At 40.8% G+C, this 21,117-nt stretch overlaps 1 protein-coding gene across 1 annotated transcript in view; it reads left to right on the plus strand.

Annotated features, from left to right (window-relative positions):
• The window catches only part of LOC126480789 (mediator of RNA polymerase II transcription subunit 15), a 151,479-nt gene extending 141,897 nt beyond the window's left edge, over positions 1 to 9,582 (plus strand). The window contains exons 12-14 of the mRNA XM_050104100.1: positions 3,667 to 3,836; positions 6,360 to 6,462; positions 8,978 to 9,582. Of these exons, the coding sequence (XP_049960057.1) occupies positions 3,667 to 3,836; positions 6,360 to 6,462; positions 8,978 to 9,325 (621 nt within the window). The 3' untranslated portion in view covers positions 9,326 to 9,582. The remainder of the gene's footprint in view (positions 1 to 3,666; positions 3,837 to 6,359; positions 6,463 to 8,977) is intronic.
• Positions 9,583 to 21,117: the final 11,535 nt, after the last annotated feature.

Below are 21,117 nucleotides of genomic sequence, written 5' to 3' on the forward strand. Positions count from 1 at the left end.
TCAGGTGCACATTTTCAACTTCTAGCACGTATGGCATTTTGCCATAATTAAGAACCAAACATGGTACTCCAAGAAAATTTACGGTGTACTTCAAGCTGAATTATACAAGTTATTATGGTTTACGAACTTCTGATGTTTATGAACTTCCGATGCTCTTGGAGTATCCTCTGATATTCTGTTTCTTTTATAACGTAATGTAAGACACCTTAATGCCTTATACAGGGTGTTTCAAAAATGACCGGTATATTTGAAACGGCAATAAAAACTAAACGAGCAGCGATAGAAATACACCGTTTGTTGCAATATGCTTGGGACAACAGTACAGGCAAACTTTCGAAATTACAGTAGTTACAATTTTCAACAACAGATGGCGCTGCAGTCTGGGAAACTCTATAGTACAATATTTTCCACATATCCACCATGCGTAGCAATAATATGGCGTAGTCTCTGAATGAAATTACCCGAAACCTTTGACAACGTGTCTGGCGGAATGGCTTCACATGCAGATGAGATGTACTGCTTCAGCTGTTCAATTGTTTCTGGATTCTGGCGGTACACCTGGTCTTTCAAGTGTCCCCACAGAAAGAAGTCACAGGGGTTCATGTCTGGCGAATAGGGAGGCCAATCCACGCCGCTTCCTGTATGTTTCGGATAGCCCAAAGCAATCACACGATCATCGAAATGTTCATTCAGGAAATTAAAGACGTCGGCCGTGCGATGTGGCCGGGCACCATCTTGCATAAACCACGAGGTGTTCGCAGTGTTGTCTAAGGCAGTTTGTACCGCCACAAATTCACGAAGAATGTCCAGATAGCGTGATGCAGTAATCGTTTCGGATCTGAAAAATGGGCCAATGATTCCTTTGGAAGAAATGGCGGCCCAGACCAGTACTTTTTGAGGATGCAGGGACGATGGGACTGCAACATGGGGCTTTTCGGTTCCCCATATGCGCCAGTTCTGTTTATTGACGAAGCCGTCCAGGTAAAAATAAGCTTCGTCAGTAAACCAAATGCTGCCCACATGCATATCGCTGTCATCAATCCTGTGCACTATATCGTTAGCGAATGTCTCTCGTGCAGCAATGGTAGCGGCGCTGAGGGGTTGCCGCGTTTGAATTTTGTATGGATAGAGGTGTAAACTCTGGCGCATGAGACGATATATGGACGTTGGCGTCATTTGGACCGCAGCTGCAACACGGCGAACGGAAACCCGAGGCCGCTGTTGGATCACCTGCTGCACTAGCTGCGCGTTGCCCTCTGTGGTTGCCGTACGCGGTCGCCCTACCTTTCCAGCACGTTCGTCCGTCACGTTCCCAGTCCGTTGAAATTTTTCAAACAGATCCTTTATTGTATCGCTTTTTGGTCCTTTGGTTACATTAAACCTCCGTTGAAAACTTCGTCTTGTTGCAACAACACTGTGTTCTAGGCGTTGGAATTCCAACACCAGAAAAATCCTCTGTTCTAAGGAATAAACCATGTTGTCTACAGCACACTTGCACGTTGTGAACGGCACACGCTTACAGCAGAAAGACGACGTACAGAATGGCGCACCCACAGACTGCGTAGTCTTCTATATCTTTCACATCATTTGCAGCGCCATCTGTTGTTGAAAATTGTAACTACTGTAATTTCGAAAGTTTGTCCGCCTGAAAATATACTGTTGTCCCAAGCATATTGCAACAAACGGTGTATTTCTATCGCTGCTCGTTTAGTTTTTATTGCTGTTTCAAATATACCGATCATTTTTGAAACACCCTGTATGTACAAACATATGGGCTTTCTACGCTATTGTAGCTGCGCAAGTGCAGTAACGCCTGCTTTCTGGCGCTCTCTGGCAACTGCTGAAATGAACCTATTTCCATTAGGTCTCAGGTGGTTTGAAAAGTGTTGAAAATGTAAATTTTCTTTTATGTTGAGTGTGAGAATGTGCGATTAAGTTCTTAAACCACAGAGCGTTTGACTCTCATTTACAACTTAACATTTTGAGGTCTGGCCACTTAGAAGAATTTCAAGTCCAGAAGACCAGACACGCATTTCATTATTTTAAATTTTACTGGCACATTTGTGTGATGCACCTTACAGTGTAACATACACAGAAGAGATCAATATTACGTGTGAAAGATTAACTTCTCTTGTAGCTTATTTTATAAGTAAAAGCTTAGTTTTTCTCGTAGCTACACTGTGTATATTAATTTAAACCATTAATTTTTCCTATTTGTGTGTTCGCACTACTTAACAGTGATGTTGTTATTGGCTGACTACATCATGTGTTTATGCTCTGAATATCTGCTGTCATTGGCTGGTGAGATCACTTGACATGAGTTATGATTGGCTTACGAAAGGGCATCGCAAACTCAGTTTCAATTCTTTGGGAACTAACGTGATGTTTGGTGGAATTCGAATTTACACTTTCGTAATCTAGTCAGGAAGTGTCAGTGGAAAGTGCTACTCCGATGATGTATAAAACGTTATCCATTCAAAGGATTGGTAAGTTTTCAGTTCCGTGGGAAAATATACTGTATCATCATGCGGGAAAAAGTGTGTTTTTTATCCGGGAAATCCAGAAAAAATCCAGAATTTTTTTTCCTGGTCCATGTATACGCCTGATTCATTCGTTATTACCACACTGTTGGAATAAAGGCTACAATGTTATCAGCAGTAGGCCAGCCCCTTCTCTTACAGACAGCAATGATCATTTGTACTGTGGACAACAGTAATTTCTTATTGCTGTATGAAGATTCGGCGGGCTACTCAGTTTCACCATTGTCCATATCAGCTGCTGGAGCATCAGCTTCAGAATTACTTTCATCATGAAAATCATCTATGTCATTTTCACAGTTGAGATCCACCAACTATGCTCCCCGTATAGCTTGTTCCATTAGTAAAATATCATTCCCCACAAACCACGTCCATGTAAATGAACTTCATACTAAGTGACAGAACAGTTGCACAGTGTGTCAACACAGTGACTCTTAAAAAATATTTCAGTCAAATTAATTAAACAAAAAGTCTCACAACTACGAATGACTGTCCTCTATTAGATCTGACTCAATGTTGAATTTATATTGGTGACAGCAGGCTGGGTACGTGCAGTGGTGCATGCACAGTAACAAACAGAAAGCTCCTGGTGTACACTTCTAGGGTTAATACACAACTTTTGACATTCACATGGTAGGTGCAGTGAAGCAGTGTTAGAGAAAAGGACAGCTGAGAAGTGCTCAAGTTCTATCACTAAAAATATACTTGCTTTTGACTTCATTATGTTCACATAAGTGTTGTTATCAAACTACTGTTACTCTACCTCTTGTGATTGTTTTGTTAAAGTTGTAATTTAATTTTATTCCTGTGGATAATGCTCTTTGTTTTTCTCACTGTGTATGGTCCCAATCTGATTGTTCCTAATGAAAATGTTTTGTTGATAATGTTTTTCTTCCTTTACAATCTAGTCTCATTTTAGGTTTGCTGTAATTTTTTTGTTCATGGTACTTTTGACACTTTATTCATTGTCAAATACTGGTATATTTACTTCTTGGTTTAAGTAAACCAAGTTCACTTTAACTGCTTTTAAGTATAGCCCCCCCCCCCCCTTTTTTTTGTATTAGTACTTTCAGAATCTGAAAACATGATGGAATCAGGTGTGCATTACTTAATGGAAGTTTTCTTACAGGGTGAGGGAATTCTTCCTCCTCCAACTCACATAAGTGCTTTGAAGGAGCATAGTCTCTTCAACCCTTTGTTGGAGGCAGTTAGCAATACTTTACAGAGTTCTTTTGCAAATCACACTCTCCAGCGAACATTTGGCCCATGTTTAGAAGCATTGTATGGGCCAGAGATTAAGTAAGTGCTTACATCTGATATAATTTTTTGTTTCAGTTAAGTTTATTTTAAATGTAGTATCCATGGCTACTCAAGTAGCATCCTTTTGTTTGTGTGGGTGTGGATGTCTGTCTGTCTGTATGTGCATGCATTAGGGGGTTGGGGGGGGGGGGGGGGTTGGGCGCGTGGGGTAGCCATGTGGTCTAAGGGGCTTTGCCACGCTTCACGCCGCTACCCCCTTCGGAGGTTCGAGTCCTCCCTCAGGCATGGGTGTGTATGTTGTCCTTAGCATAAGTTAGATAAAGTGGTGTGTAAGCCTAGGGATCGATCACCTCAGCAGTTTGGTCCCATAGGAACTTACCAGAATGAGTGAGTGAAAGATTTTGAGTGAAAAATCAGCAGAAAATTGGGCAATAAATGCTGTCTTGTGGAAAAGGAAATCTGTTGGTTTGCATTATCAGGAAACACTTGTCGTGATATGTTACTGCATTATTATTTTTTTGGCTTTTAACTAGGCCTTTGAGATTTGATAAGTTTCATGAGATCAGTGGCAGTGGTCAAGCAGCTTATGATAGAAGTGTTCTTGTGTTTCTTTGGAAGGCAAATATGATGATTCCTAGGTAGCTGGACAGAAAATGACATTATAAAGAAAGGAACACAGATGTACCAGCTGACTATAGGTGTTTATGACAAACAATCCCATGTTCTTTTTTGTGAAGTTCAGCTGCTTTTGTGCAGTCATTTGACTAGAGGCTCTGTACACAGCAGTCTGCTTTGTGATGAATAGGAAATGTCTGAATAAGAAGGTAAGAAGAAAGTAAATAAATATGTTGTGGAAGGTATTACGCTTGATGAGAGACTCATTTGTCCTGAAGGTGGCATAACAAAGACCTGCATTTGTATGTGGAGAAAGTGACTGACACTTTGTGGAAAATGAGGACTACATTCTATGTTAACATAAGATGAATGATCCAGAATAAAATGAACAGTAGGATTTTTTCCTGTGATCTGACAAATGTGAAGTTAGGAAGGTTCGTCAAGTATTGGGGATCATGAATGAAGACAACCAGGATTGTGGCCTTTTCAAGAAAGAATCTGAAATACACCAGTATTTCCAAGAAAAGCCAAAGTTGAAAATTGGCAAGATATTGAAGAAAAAGAAACTTCACATGAAATAAATGCAAACATTTGTTGTAATACATGGGTGCAAGTTAAAGCTTGAGGAAAGACTGGGTTGAAATAAATTGGCCTACAACTGGACAAACTGAATGAAGAATAAGAAGAAGGAGGAGGAGGAGGAGGAGGAGGAGGAGGAGGAAGAAGAAGAGAATGAAAATATGAAAAACAGAGCTTCACACAAAGAAACGTGTTTGAGTGTAGAATATACATTTAATACGAAAATCAGAAATGTCAGTTTAGTATAGCCCGGGTGACATCAGTATCAATTATGGGTACCTGGAGTGGGCCATAACACACTTATGTGTGATGCTGTTAATGGTGATGCCAGTGAGACCTATAGGAAGCGAACACCTTTTTTTCCTGCAAATCTCCTATTCGCGCAGTAAGGATCTGGGGCAGAGGCCTACAGAGACCAGCACAGCTTCAAATTAGCTCTCCTATTGCTTTAGCATTAGGATACACATAACCATCAGGGACAATGTCTCTGAAGATCTGCACAGCCAGAGTTTCATGTGGACAGATAATAGAGGTCCATTTGTATACAGTCCCATACATAGGGGCACTGCCTGAACAACAGGCATACATTCTTTGGATGTTTGATGGAAAATTATTGGTGCTGGCTTCTAGCTAAACATGACATCGCTACTGTTTATTGTTGTGTTAAACTGGAATTTGCTTGTGTGATGAACGCTGAGTGTAGATCTGTGGCTGGTCCCTGCACATACATACATATGACCTTCATGAAATCTTCCCTGCACAGTGCTTAGTAATATGTCTTCTGAGGACCTCAGCATTTGTGGTCCGTAGTTGAAGTGAGTGTGTTGCCCTGTCTCTTTGAGTATATAGAGTATCATGTTGTGCATAATTTATTAGGATCACTGGAAGCTATAAGTGCAGTCACACCAATAGCTGTGTGTAAGCGATTGAATAAAGAACTGAACTGTTGACAGGTAAATTACTTTCAGAATATATGGGAGCAACTGTTATATTTCGTAACGTATTTTGTAATTTTCTGTTAGCATACAGAAAGCAGATAATTATTAAAAATATTTGTTACATCATAGCAAACAGGACAAGAATTTAGTACATTCTCTATTACAGTATATTTTCGTGCCAAGTATGGTAATGATAAAAAGAAAACGATTTTTTTCCATTTTGTATTAGCACATACCCATTAATTTGTACAACTTTGCAGAAAGCACTGTTGCTTCACTAATATTTTATGCTTAACTCATTTAAAGTGATTATTTGGTGTACACATAGTAATGCAAAATATAAATTTGTTCATAATACGATCTTCTTTTTCCTATGCAATTGACTTAATTATTCTGCTAGTGAATGAAACAATGTGTATAATTTCTGCAGGATGATGCCACCACCATTGAAGAAGAAGAAAGTGGAAGAGCAGCCAAATGATATACCAGATGTTCTGCAGGGCGAAATTGCTCGACTGGACCAACGATTTAAGGTTTATGTCTTTCCGAAAGATTTTTTTTATTTGTAGTTAATGTAAATTTATTTTGTGAAATTTAAATAAGGATTATATTCTGAGAAGGAAAGTTACTACTCACCATTTAACGGAGATGACGAGTCACAGATAGGCACAATAAAAAGACTGTCAAACAAGCTTTCGTCCAAAAAGTTCATCAGAGAAAACACACACACACACACACACACACACACACACACACACACCCACCTCAGATGCAACTCGCTCACATGTGACCACAGTATCTGGCTGCCAAGACCACACTGAATCTTCTGAGAGTCTGGCCTTGGCAGCCAGATACTGTGGTCTTTTGTGTGTGTGTGTGTGTGTGTGTGTGCGCGTATGCGCAGATGAAAGCCTGTTCGGTCAAAAGCTTCTTTTAACAGTCTTTTTGTTGTGCCTAACTCAGCATCTCCGCTATATGGTGGATTTTCCATTGTTTGTTACATAAGGATTATGAGGATAAAGAATAATTAATTGTTGATACAGGAGTTCAATGTTGTGTCTGCTGGTAATTTGTATGACTGCCCCTAAAGTGAACCAACTATTAAGATGGAAATTGCATGTCACTTTTGACATTAATGTTCCTTTTTTAATGTCGTTTGATATGAAATGGAAAATGCTAATAACACAGTCACAGCAACAACTGAGATATTTCATATTTTGAATTTTTTTAGTGTCTCATAACATTTACTCTGTTTTTGTAATGTTGATGTTCTTAAGCTCGTGCCTGACCGTGTTGGAGATATTTACTGTAATTTACTCATGGAGAGCCATCAGATAAGATATTTTATCTTGATTTTATAGTGTGTTGCAAAACAGTTGCAAGAAAGCCTGTAAAATATACCACACTTTTGCTTGGATGGGAGTGTTTATCGTTGAATGTGCAAAGCATATTTGCTTTGTGTCCATTTGTCATTTGTTTTGCATATACATCTGTGTTTACATAATTGCTCTACAATTCACACATAAGTATATTGCACTGAGTGCAAAAAATCATTTTCAGATTATTTATCTACTGTTCCACACTCAAATAACACTCATGAAAAATTAACATCCAAATCTTTCAGTGCGAGATCTGATTTTTCTTATTTTATCATGGTTATCATTTCTCCGTATGTAGGTGGAAGTCAATAAAGTGTCTTGGCATTCAGAGGAGAAAACTAGTGATTGAAATTTTCTGAAAACATTTTTCCTTAATGAAAAATGCCGTATTTTAAAGATTGCTATCCTAAGTTTGGCATCATTTCTGTAATGCTCATTTCCCAGTTTCGTGAAAATACAAAATGAGCTCTCCTCCTCTGAACTTCTTCATCCCCTCCATCAATTCTTCATCCCCTCCATCAATTCTTCATCTCCTCCATCAATTCTATCTAGTAAACATCTCGTGCCACAGAGCAATGGTCCAGATGAGGATGAATAAATATAGTGTAGGCACTCTCATCAGTAGATTTAAACTGTGGAAAATCCTGAATAGAATAATGACAGTATTATGAAAAGGATAGATTGCTGCTCACCATGTAGTGGAGATGTTCAGTCATCTGTCAAGGTTGAGACTGACAGAACCTAAATTGAATGAAGACCTACAATAAGCAGTTCATCAGAGAAAAAGCTGTGGCATATGCATTTGGGAGTAGAGTGAAAGGAAATGTAATGCAATGGAAACTTGATTTTTGTGTTTTTCGAAAAAAAGAATTGTTTCCAAGTTTTATATTTCACTATCACCTATGGTCATATTGAAAAATTAAGTTACTTTTCATTCCAGTTACTTAAGTTTTGCTAATTCTGAAGTAAGTTCATAACAAAATCGCAATAGGAAAAATCTGATGTTAGATATCAATTTACTGTCCAAAACACCATGATATTAAGCTATTATCTAACACAGTGTAATAATAAAAAATATAGTTTGATTGGCTTGTGTAGTTATTTAGACCCAGGCAGCAATAATGTATGTATCTACAAGTCTTTACTTGCACATATGAGAGGGTAATTGGTAGTTTCACTGGTCCTCAGACATGTAGAGAAGATAACAGTATTGCATTTGAAGACACAGATGTTAGATGTTTTTAATTTTTTTTAATAAGTATTAGCAAATTTGTTTAACGGCATTTTCACTACCCACACTAGTTTTATGAGTAATTATTTGCCTGATTGTCATGATTTCATTAATAGCAAATATTTCATAATTACTCCTACTTCTTCTTCATCATAATCATCATTATCTTCTTCTCCTTCTTCTTCTTCTACTACTACTACTACTACTACTACTACCCTGCCTGTTGGTCTAAAAAATACGGCAAATATATTTTGGAAAGTATGTGGTTTTTCTTCTAAAAATAAAATTAATATGTAGTTGAAAAGTTTGGTTTGTTTTATAGCATTGCATTTGACAGATGAGAATAAACATGGTGCAAAATATTTTTAATATTAGTTATAGTTGTGCAAAATGTCAGTGAAGAGAAATGAAAACAACTCGTTTTGAATCTTTTATCAGGTTAGCCTTGATCCAACACAGCAACCAGGTTCACGAGCAGTGCAGTTGTTGTGTTGGCTAGATGACAAACATCTACCATGTGTGCCACCTGTATCACTATCAGTGCCTGAGGATTATCCCCAAACACCCCCTAGATGCCATATGGCCCCACATGAATATGGCTCCACGGGGTTCCTGGCAGCAGTTCGAGAAGCTTTGGCATCACGCATCCTGAAACTGCCTGGACGATTTTCTGTGTCACAGTTACTTGATACATGGGAGATGAGTGTTCGTCAGGCATCCGCTCCAGCAACAGTTGCATCCCAGACACAAAGCACGTCTGCTGCTACTCTTCTTCTTGGCCTTTGAATGATATTTTCTGAACCACATAGGCTGTTATGATTTGTTTTGCGTTGGAAATTTTGTTGTATATAGTTTTCTGTGTGATATATGTACGTTTTACACTGTTCTGTGTCAGCTAAATGTCAGTGTATATTGTTTCATTTTATGCTTTCAAGATTGTTGTGAGCTTCAGTTATGAGAGATCTACAATTAATTTAAACTGATTTGAAGGGAAGGTAAAGTTAATGCTATTGGAACAGCTGCTTTATTTAGAGAAAAAAAAAAAAAAAAAAAAACACTCTTGAAGGCACTGTGCTATAACTGTATTATTTTGTATATATGTAAATATTATCAATAAAGTTGAGAGTACATTACACTATATTGTAGAGATTCTTGATTTGTTTTCATTTCATCCCTTCTTCCTTATTCAGAAATATATTAATTCCTCTAATTTTTGTAATGCTTGTTAATGTTTCTGTTACTCAAATTCAGCTTGTCCAGCAAACAAGTGTTTATTAGGTCTTCAGAAGTAAGATGTAGTTTTGTAATATTCACAAATAATTGATGATGTCAATCTCTACATAACTTTTTATATGTATTTGCTTTATTTTGCTGGTTATTTATTCACAGTTGTGATGGAAAATTGTTCATTCTGGTGAAGAGTTTTATTCTGCTAATAGAAACAATATTTTTGAAATTACTTGCATACGCTGGTTTGTAATGATTGATATGTTAAATTATGACACAGAATTGCTAGAACAGTACTTACTTCTGGAGGAAAAATGTACATTGCTGCTGTAGATGTGCCTAAAAGTAATAGGAGCTCATTACCTAGGTTTCGTAACTAGTATTTCTGTTGTCGGTGAGGAGAGAGGGATATATTATCAACAACAAAGACAGAACTTGATCGAAAAACCTATTTGATCTACTGAAAAATCGCAATGCTCAAATTCATAATTTAAAAGACAATTATGATCAAAATAAGGATAGTAAAATAACTGGTTAGTGGTGTCCAATAACAATGTTATCTTGGAAGCAACTGTACAACAATTCAAGAGATGACTATCAAGCATGAAACATGTTCACAAGAGTAAATTAGAGAGCTTTTATGTAATAAAATTGATTCTGCCCTGAAATATGGGTGTCATGAATTTTCGTTCTTAATTCCAAGCTCACCAGTGGATAAGAGAATAAGTGTCTTGTTATTATCAGGAAATGAAACCCAGTAAAGCAATCCACATGGTGACATTTATTAACCAGTTTGAGAATGTGTTCTTTGGAGTAACAAGCAGTAGGCATATGTGTGAGTTACATGTGGAGTGACATGAATATATGAAAAAGACGTGTCATATACAGTTTCTACAATTTCAAATGCTTTGAAAATTGTCTTTCTTAATAAGTATTGGTTATGTGAACAACACTGTACTGTGTTGTCAACCTTGCTAATACCGAATATTATGCATTGTGTGATCGAAGAATTTCTTCAAAGGTACTCGGAGTGGAACATTTATTCGAATGAAAGGATTAAAGATGATGAACTTGTGGCTATTTTAATGCAAAATTATTGTTGTTGTTAGAGTATTAGTTAGCTTTAAGTCAGCACAAATACACTGAAGGAATTTACCTAGTAGTTGATCAGCCTAAAGCATTAGAAGAAGAATGGTGTGAATGTGACAATAGTTTCAAATCAACAAATCAAAATTCAGAACAGCTGTGAAGAAGAGAGAGACATTATGGATCACTGAGTAGTTTTGGATGAGACTGCTCTGAAACTTATGAACCGGAGAATATATTTATTACAGGCCTTGAGACTTAATGTCATAAATTATTAATCTGAATGTGACATAAGTTGTTTACTGTGTGAAATAGGGCAACAATGGATGAGTCTCAATGCATTTGCAGTGTCAATGTACAAGGGATTGGTACTGATACATGCTAGGTACAGTTAAGCAGGATTTCAGAAAATTTGTTCATGGAGCTGGAACAACAAGAGAAATTGGATGAATATGCCTGATTCACAATAACAGACTGATTGACAGTGCACCCTATGCAAAGATCTCTGTAGGCTGGTTGACTTTATGTAATAGTGAAAAATTTACAATATTATGAAAAGGATAGATTGCTACTCACTGTAAAAATTACATGTTGAGTTGCAGGCAGGCACGAGAAGAAGATTGTTCATATAAGCTTTCGGCCAAAGCCTTCTTCAGAGTCTCCCCCCCCCCCCCCCCCCCCCCCACACACGCACACAGAACCACTTTCCGTGGACATAATGCAACAGAAATGTCAAACAGGTGCAACAGTCTGGAGTGTTACGGGGAAGGGGGGTGGGTTAGCAGGGTGCGGATGGGAGAAGAGGAATCAATGCTGCCTGGCAGAGCATGCAGGGACTGGAAATGGTAGGACAGGGCTGCGATTATTTCCTTTCCATGCTGCAAGCTTATGCTTCCACTACCCCTTTCCCCCTATGCCCTTCCATCGGGTGGTTTTCTTAGTGCAGACTCTGCTTGGACCTGTTATAATTCGGAATTCGAGTTTCCACTTCCGGTGTTTCCTACAACTTTTCATTAAATAAATGCATGGTCCCCATTGTTGAGTTTGACCTGCCACCAATTTTCAAAATTCAAAGTGCAGATTGTGCAGGGAAAGTTGCTCAATGCGGTGTATGCTCCACCTTTGTGCCTTTCCATCTTTGCACCCTTCCCTTTACCTAAAACCCAGCACAGTAGCCTTCCATTTGGGGGGGGGGGGGGGGGGGGGAGAGGGAGGTCAACAAATACCTGCATGATGGTAGCCTCCTGACCATGCAAGGATTGCACTCCTCGCGCCTGAGCTGAACGCACCCCATGTAGGCCAAGGAGTATGTGCGTGTTGTTACTGGGACATGAGGACTCTGAACAAAAGTTTACTGGCCAGGTAGCCATTGGGTGGTACCCATGGGGAGAGCCCCTATTTGGAGTGGGTGGCACCATGGCAAATGGGAAGGAAAGTCCTCATTTAATGCAGAGATATGACATTAAAATGTTCCCTTCCCTGGCTACATAGGGTGGAATCTAAAGCTAAATGGCAAGCAGAGAAATAATCCCCGCAATATTTTGTTTGCACAATGGACTTAAGAGATTCCTTCTTGGCCACAAAGCCCTTATTCTTTGTGTAGAACATACAAGACAAGTTTGGGGAAGTGGCAGCCATCTCTAAAATGAAAAGTGGATTTTGATCAAAACAGCATCGCATGCCCAGTCATGGGTGCTGCTCACTTGTAACAAATTGGGTGACATACCAGTTTCTGTCACTCCCCATAGTTTTCTAAATATGATTCATAACATCAATTTCCACTGAGATGTGCTCTTGCAATTTGATGATGAGCTATGCACTGTCTTGGAACGATGGGATGTACACTTTGACCGTTGTGTACATATCTGACCAAAGGACAATAGGGTTGGTATTGGTGCCTTCATCTTGGGCTTTGAGGGCAATTCATTGCCAGAAAACGTTAAGGTGATGACACACCAATGCGACCTGAAGACATATGTTGTCTCCTTCCCCTCCACCCCTTCCCCTCCTTGTGATGTGCTTCAAGTGTTTGAAACAGGCACATGTCTTCGCAACACTAGCCGCCAGCTGTAGAAGTTGTGGATAGCTGCAGCATGCAAATGCTCCTTGTGCCCTCCCCCCTTATGTGTCAACTGTGGGAAGCACCATTCTCACTACTTGCTAGATTGCACTGTTTCCTAGAACAAGAAGAAAATAAAGAACATAAGACTCTGGACAAACAAACTTATCAAGAGACATAGTAGTAGTATGAATGGTGGCACCCAATATACACAACAGTGTCAAATGTGGCAGGTATATCTTTGCCACCTCCTTTGGCAATGGTACTCCCACCTGTTAGACCTGCTACGATGGGACCAGAGAGCCGAATCAAGCTTTCCCCCCTAATGGTTGGGTTGGCCCCCAATTCCCAGCCAGATACAAATCATCTTCCTCCAGTGTTTCTCACCAGGAAGAGGCCTTCGGGACATTTCCTTCCAAGGCTTCTGCTGGTCTACAACCATATGCCAGCCGGTGGCTGGAGGAGCCATAGTCTGCTGGTTGCAGGGCTTTGCAATCATCATCTGAAACTGATTCAGAAAAGCCCTTACAATCATTCAAATCCTCTAAGTAGAGGAAAAATAAGAAAAAGTTCTCCAAGAAGGAGATTCCGTTGGTCCCCACGCCACCAGACGAGGTGAAGATTCCGGCAGCCCCTGAGGGGCCCAGTCCCACCACATGAAAAAACCTAGAACCTACGTGTGTTGATGTTTGAACTCCTCAACCCGTGGCAGCAGTTGACTCCAAAACACAATGTTTCTCCATGGTCCCTTCATGGCCTCAGTACATAGATGCCAATATTCTCCAGTGGAAGTGCAGCGGCTTTTTCCACCACCTGGCTGAGCTACGACATCTTTTAAGCATTTCCCATGCCTTCTGCATTGCTTTTCAAGAGACTGTTTCAAGCAATGTGGACACTGGCCCTCCACGGATACCGGGCATAATATAAGAATATGCTACCTATGCAGGGTGTCAGGAGGTGTTTGAATGTATGTTCTGGACACTGTATACAGCAAATTTGTGCTGCTTCATACACTTTGAGACTGTAGCAGTTTGGATAAGGGCATTTCAAAATATAACCATTTGCAATGTTTACCACCTTCCTGATGGTGAAGTGTCTCGGAGCATTTTGTTTGCATTGGTTTCTCAGCTCCCCCACCTTTCCTAATTTTCGGAGATTTAAATGCCCATAACCCTCTGTGGGGTGGAACCATGATTACTGGCTGCGGTCAAGGCCTCAAAAACTTACTGGCACAACTTGACCTTTGCCTCTTGAATACTGGTGTCCCCACACACTTCAGTGTGGTACACGGAACTTTCCATCTGCAGCCCTTGTCTCCTCTCATCTGTCCACTGGAAAGTCCACAATGATCTGCGTGATAGTGACAATTTTCCAAACTTCCTGTCCCTCCCTCAGCGTTGCTTCTCTCGATGCTGGCCCAGATGGGCTCTCAACAGTGTTGACTGGGGTGCTTTTGCCTCTGCTGTTACCCTTGGCTCCACGCCACATGGGTGTATTGATGAGACAGTCCACAATAAAACTACAGCATTTCTTCTGGCAGCTGTTATAGCCATCCTTTGTTCCTTGGACCTGCCCCGACGGAAGACAGAAGTCACAGACGCCTTTAGAGATCATAGGTGGGCTCTCCAGTGCCGTAACCGGAACCTGTCGATGTAGCGCCTCATTGCTTTTAAGTGGCTCTGTGCCAGGGTCCACCTTCTTAAAGATGGAAATGAGAATGGTGGGAACAGTGTGTTTCAAACATTGGACGACTTATCTCTCCTTCACAGGTTTGGGTGAAGATCAGACGCCTGTACGGACACCAGGCACCTGCAGGTGTACATGGTATTCTATCGAATGGTGCTGTCTGCACTGACCCAGATGCCACTGCCGAATATTTTGCTCTGCATTATGCTTGAGCCTCAGCATCAGAATTGTCATCCTGGCTTTTCCCATACACCTCTGCGGTGCATCTCTTGGCCAGAGCTTCATCTTGACGTATCACATGGTCCAAAAGACTCTGTTCAGTCCAAGGCCCTCAGACACCAATTTTTCTCCTCCATGGTGTATCCTGGGGTTCAGAAGTAGTCTACACTGATGGCTCGATGGTTGCTTGTCATGTAGGCTTTGCTTATACTCACATGGGACATACTGAACTGCATTCCTTGCCAGATGGCTGTAATGTTTTCATGTGGAGTTGGTAGTAATCTCTCGTGCCCTGAAGCATATCCTTTTCTGCACCAGTGAGTCCTTTCTCTTATGCAGCAACTCCTTGAGCAATTTGCAAACTCTCGACCAGTGTTACCCTCACCATCTGTTGGTCATGGCTATCCAAGATCCCCTGTATGCCCTTCAACAATGTGAACGCTGAGTGACTTTTGTATGGACCCCAGGCCATGTTAGGATCCCAGGGAATGAACTCGATAACTGAGCCAAACTGCCTACGAGTAAGCTGACTCTTGTGAACAGTATTCTGGAAACAGACCTCCAATTGGTAAAGTTTTAAGGATCTGGAATGCAGAACTGCACACTCCAACTTCACCAAACAAGCTATGGATGATAAAGGAGACTAGTAATATGTGGAGGTCCTCCATGCAGGCCTCTCTCAAGGACTCTACTGTCCTTTGCCAGCTCCATGTCGGCCATACTTGGCTGACTCATGGTCATCTCCTCTGTCACAAGAACCCACCCCTCTGTTGTTGTGGTTCACGTTTGATGCTGGTCTACAATTTGCTGGACTGTCACAACCTAGCTTCTCTGCAGCGGACACTTAATCTCCCTGACTCGCTGTGCCTATATGAGGAGACAATGCTGGAAGGGGTCTTTTACCACTCTCTTTAAGGGACAGCCACTTAACTTTATCGACCTATTGAGGAGCTGGCAGAACACACTGTTGTTGCCTCTGCCCAGACTGGGCTGCAGCTGTGTGGACTTGGTGGACCATCCTGGCCTTCACCCTACCTGCCCTCTTTTACTCTTCCTCCCCCCACCCCCCTTCTCCTCTTGCTTGGTCTGTTCAACTTGTTCGTCTTATGTCTATCTGTGCTTCTCTTGCCCTGTCCGTGTTGTTAGTCTTTCCTAGGCAATTTCTGAGTACTGTGGGGTATTTCTGGCGATGGGTGGCGGTGTATGTCTGCTCATTGCATTCTTGTCTTGGGGGCTTCTGGCTGCTCTGTAGATGGGGCACCTTGCCTCCCTTTCCTTCTCTGTCTCCCTTTCTTCTTTTTTTACCCAATTATCTGGCCTTCATTGAGCTTTGGTAGACCTTGGGGCTTTTCCCCAAGGTTTTGCACAGTAGGCCATCACTGTTATGTAGATCTGTCTGTTTCAGGAGGAGGAGGAGGGGAAAGTGAGGAGTAGAGGAGGAGAAAAGACTTATGGCTGTGCTTGCTGAGAGCAGCACACTATGAGGGTGAAGGGAGGTGAATTGTGAAATGGTGACAGGACAGATGGCACAGAAACAGTAGGGTGGAGGATGTGGGGTGCCATGTTACCATAGGTTGAGATAAGGATGATTTTGGGAGTGGAGAATGTGTTCTAAGGGTAACCATCTCTGCAGTACTGTAAAGCTGATGGTGGAGGTGAGGATCCAGATGGTCTGGGCTATGAAGCAACTACTGAAATCAAGTGCATTATGTACAGGTACAAGTTGTGTCACAGGGTGGTCAATTTTGCCACTTGGCCTCAATTTGGTGGTGGTCTTTCATGCTGATGGATAGCTTGTTGGTAGTCACACCAATATAAAAACTGTGCAGTGTTCACAGCATTGCTGATATATGACAAGGTTGCTTTCACAGTTGGCAATGGGATATGATCCCTGTAGCAAGGAGTTGAGATTGGGAGTGGCTCAGGGATGGAATAGGATGTTCTGGAAGATGGGGGGGGGCAAGGGAATATCACTTTAGGAGGGGTGCGATGGATCTTGGGTAGAATGCTCCTAATTTCAGGGCATGATGGTCAGTAATCAAAGTCCTGACAAAGGATGTGCTCAGGTTTCCCAGTCCGGGGTGGTATTGAGTGACGAGGGGGACACATCTTTGTTGCTAGTTCTTGAGGGTAGTGGGGGGCTTGGGGGTTTGTGGGGATAAAACATGGTAAATCTGTTTGCTTACTAGGTCTGAATTTAGCATCTGTCTCTGAAGGCATTTATAAGACCTTCAGCATACTGGGTAGGGGAGCTCCTGACACTGCAGATACATCATTCCCAAGTTGCCAGGCCATATGGGAGAGATTTTTGGTTTGGAAGGGATGAAAGATGTGAAAATGCAACAACTGTTGGTGGTTGGTGGGCTTAATATGGACAGAGATGTGGATGGAGCCATAAGAGGGGAGGAGGTCATTGCCAATGAAGGTGGCAACCTGGGTTGAGGGAAACCAGTTGAAGTGGATGGAAAAGGTGTTGCAGTTGTGAAGGAAAGAGAACAAGGTGTCTGTCGTGACTCTGGATCATAGAGATATCATCAGTGAACCTGAAACAGAGAAGGCGGCCAGGAAGGTTTCCTCTGGAAAGTCTATAAACACGTTTGCATAGGTGGTGACCATGGGGGTTCCCCATGGCTGTGTGGTGGATTTGTTTGTATACCTTACCTTCAAAGGAGAATTAGTTGTGTGTTAGGATATAATTGGTGATCATTAGTTAGAAGTTAGTAACTTATACTGGTGTTTAAGTACTGGCGCCATGAGGAAGTGTAAATAATGTGGATTATTTTGAGGTGTGTGGCTGGTGGATACTTAGTCTATTATTAGATACAAATGAGGCACTGCCTAGTGCAGCCATGCAGGTTATAAGTTAGAATTTTCTTATCTTCTTGATGGGTTTCACAATTTTTTTTCCAGACGGAAAATTTTTACATGTTTTATGAATTTCAGTTAACTGTACCTGACACCGTCTTTTTTATGTTCACCAGTTACACTGGTGTTAAGTCCTGGTGTTGTAAGGAGGTGCAAGTAATGTGGATTAATTTGAGGTGTGTGGCAGGTGCATACTTTCACCAGCAGCAACTCATGCTTCTAATTTCTCACCTCCACAGTCTCTTACTACGGTTACCACTGTAACAATCTAAATTGATTGATGTATCAACTCTCCTTTGAAAAGAGTAATATTTACCTCTTCTTTCTTGAAGAAAAGGATTCACTGTCCACCTCCATGATAAAGAATGCAGTATAACACAATCATAAATAATGTTGCCATGTTTTCTGAAGTTTTCTGGCTATTGTGTATCCAGGTATAATTTTCAGGGTGAAGCAATTTAGAAATGAAAGAAACTGCCTCCATTTCCAGAAGATACATTATAAAAACTTTTACATAAGTAGATATTGTTTTCTGACATACATGCAATACATCCACCCAGAATCGTGGATGGGCAGAGAGAGATAGTTGTAGTGTCAAAAATTTGATATCAGCTTAATGAAACATTAGAATACAGATATACATTCATCTTTCTTTTCGTACATATCTCTTTTAGGGGCAGGAATGTTTATATTGCATCTTTGTCCCACACAGTGTTCCAATACTTACTAAATGACATATACTTTATGGCTACACCAAAATAAGATCTGTCACAAACCTTACTGACACACTAATTCCTCTTTCCCCACCTGGATTGTTGTCTCCATATGTTGTGTTTCTGTTGCATTCCGGCTGGATTTTTTTTTTGTGTGTGTGTGTGTGTGTGTGTGTGTGTGTGTGTGTGTGGGAAAGAGAGAGATAGAAAGGGGGGGCGGGAGATGTGCTTTCTTTTGTGAATGTGTGAGTGTGTTTCTTTCCTTTAGAAGGCTTCTTATATGTAATAGTCTTTTTGTCATGCCTGTCAGCAACTCAATGAGTCATGTCTTTGCTGGTCATCAGAGCTCAGTTCAAAGGGGAACTCATCATTGAAGACAGTTCTATTCCAGAAAATGAGATTCCAGGCTGAAGACGTGGTTGGTGATGCCCAGGACAGTGGTGGGATACCAACCTGACTGTCATCCACTGTATGGCCCTACAACAAGGAGTGATGATCTGGGTTGCTATTTCTTTTCACAGCAGGATCACTTTGGTTGTCATTCAGAGCACCCTCACAGCACAGTGATACATCGACAATGGTCTACACCCCATCTTGTTGCCCTTCATGGCAAGCAATACTGGTGTTACATTTCAGTAAGGTAATACCCTACTGCCCATGGCCCGAGTTTCTACTGCTTGTCTCTGTGCTTGCCAATCCCTATTTTGGTCAGCACAGTCACTGGATCTCTTCCCAATTGAGAACGCTTGGAGCATTATTGGCAGGACCCTCCTACCAGCTTGGGATTTGGATGATCTAACTTGACAATTAGACAGAATTTGGCATGATATCCCTCAGGAGAATATCCAACTGCATCCAAAAATGCTATCAATCAATGCCAAGCCAAACAACTGCTTGCATGAGGGCCAGAGGTGGACCAATTTAGTGAACAGTGTTTGTAATTCCCCTTCATTCAAACAAAACTTATCAACTTCTGTTCTCCAAAATCCCTTATAAATCAGAGTTTTAATTATTTGGATCACTTTCACTTCTCTGTTATCATTCTCATCACAGTTCTGAATTAAATATTCATCTTTACCAGTGTTTCCTGCAGTGAAATGATCATATGCTCTCAAATTGTGAACTGTCAACAGAGATGTCCTTAGATTAACTTGTTGTTCTTTCCCTCATTAGGTCTAAAGTGTTGTTATGGTTGACCATATTCTGGCTACGGTCTGCCTCTCCCTTCAGATGCTCTATTACATTTCTGTATTCAACGAAGTCCTGGTTTTCTTGCACAGGTCCCTGTTCTAGGTAATAATTGCTGCAGTTGTAGCCACCTCTCCTCCTCTGATTATTGTTATTACTCATTTTACAGTTACTATATGATGTGAATGTAGTAACTGAATGCTACTGTTAATTCAGCCCAAACTTCGACGGTACCAGAAAAGCATGTCTCTGCTATAGTTCCTTGAAGGTGGTATGCTTTCCTGATTAAATACTTGTTAGACACTGTATCACTATAATAGAAATGTGGCAACAGAATAAGAAACAACAAGTAACATTTATTAAGGGTATGTTAAAAAATGCTACTTAACTTTGGTACAATTTGATGTGTGGATCTTGATGCACTAAACCTAATAGAACGAAATCTAATAATTTTTGCTGTCTCCTGGCTATCACCTGATAACAGTGATTAGAGGTACTCTTGGTAGTCCAGTTACTCTGTAAATAGTGACTGGTGTGTTGTAACGTAGTCTAGAACACATTATTGTGCTGGCTGCATGCACTGAACCTAACAGTTGAACTGCTGTTTGTAACTGTCTGCGTGTCCACAACACTTCTTGTTTTGGTGTCAGTTGGCTGAAGGAATTCCATGTCTGCCATTACAAGGTAGAAGAAATATAGTGTGCAGTTGACAGTGCTCCCTTTGTCAGCCGTTCACATTATCAGCGGATGTGTATGATATGATGAAGGAAATGACAAGAAGCAAGAAAAGGTCTGGGTGTGTGAGTGCCATCTGGAGGTTGCTGCACAGAAGTGAGAGATGAAAGGCAAGTGGTTGTGCACGTGTGGTGGCAGCCTCTCACAATACTTGTTTTGTACCTCTTGCTTGGTACACAACATTATTCTGCCAATTTCATCTCCCGTAGTCAAAGTTTTGTCTGTCTGTTGTCTGAAATTCTCTTATCCGTCTTATTTACATATTTCAAGAACTGCTCAGTGGAGTCATCTGATCCACACACCAAGCCCCCGTACTTTTTCAGGCTGCCTTGTCATTAATGTATCTGTCTGTGTTAACTTGGAAACAATTGATTCAAATGAACTAGTCATTTTAACTGAGCCTTGCAAAATTGTTTCATGCCTCTCCCCATCTCCCTGTAGTGTGATCCATTCAGGAATTCACTCTTTGTCTGGGCTTGCTCTGACTCATCAAGTGTAAAATTTTGATGATTGATTCCTTTGGCTCACTCAAGTAATCACATTACAAATTTAATTTTACTTTATTACTCATTTCATGAAGCAAATCATCTTTGCAGTGTTGCACAAAATCCACATAGGGAAATTCCTAGGCCCTGGAAAACTTTTCACAGCCTTATTAGACTACATGTTATACCTCTTATTAAAAATATTTTTTCAGCAAACTGCCTCTTGCAATTACTGTACTTTTTTGAACATTATCAACATTTTCTCTCAAAGTTGACACTTCACTTTTACGTTAGTCGTCATTATCAGTTATGACT

The sequence above is a fragment of the Schistocerca serialis genome, chromosome 5, assembly GCF_023864345.2.
Source record: "Schistocerca serialis cubense isolate TAMUIC-IGC-003099 chromosome 5, iqSchSeri2.2, whole genome shotgun sequence".
In the NCBI taxonomy this organism is placed as follows: Eukaryota; Metazoa; Arthropoda; class Insecta; order Orthoptera; family Acrididae; genus Schistocerca; species Schistocerca serialis.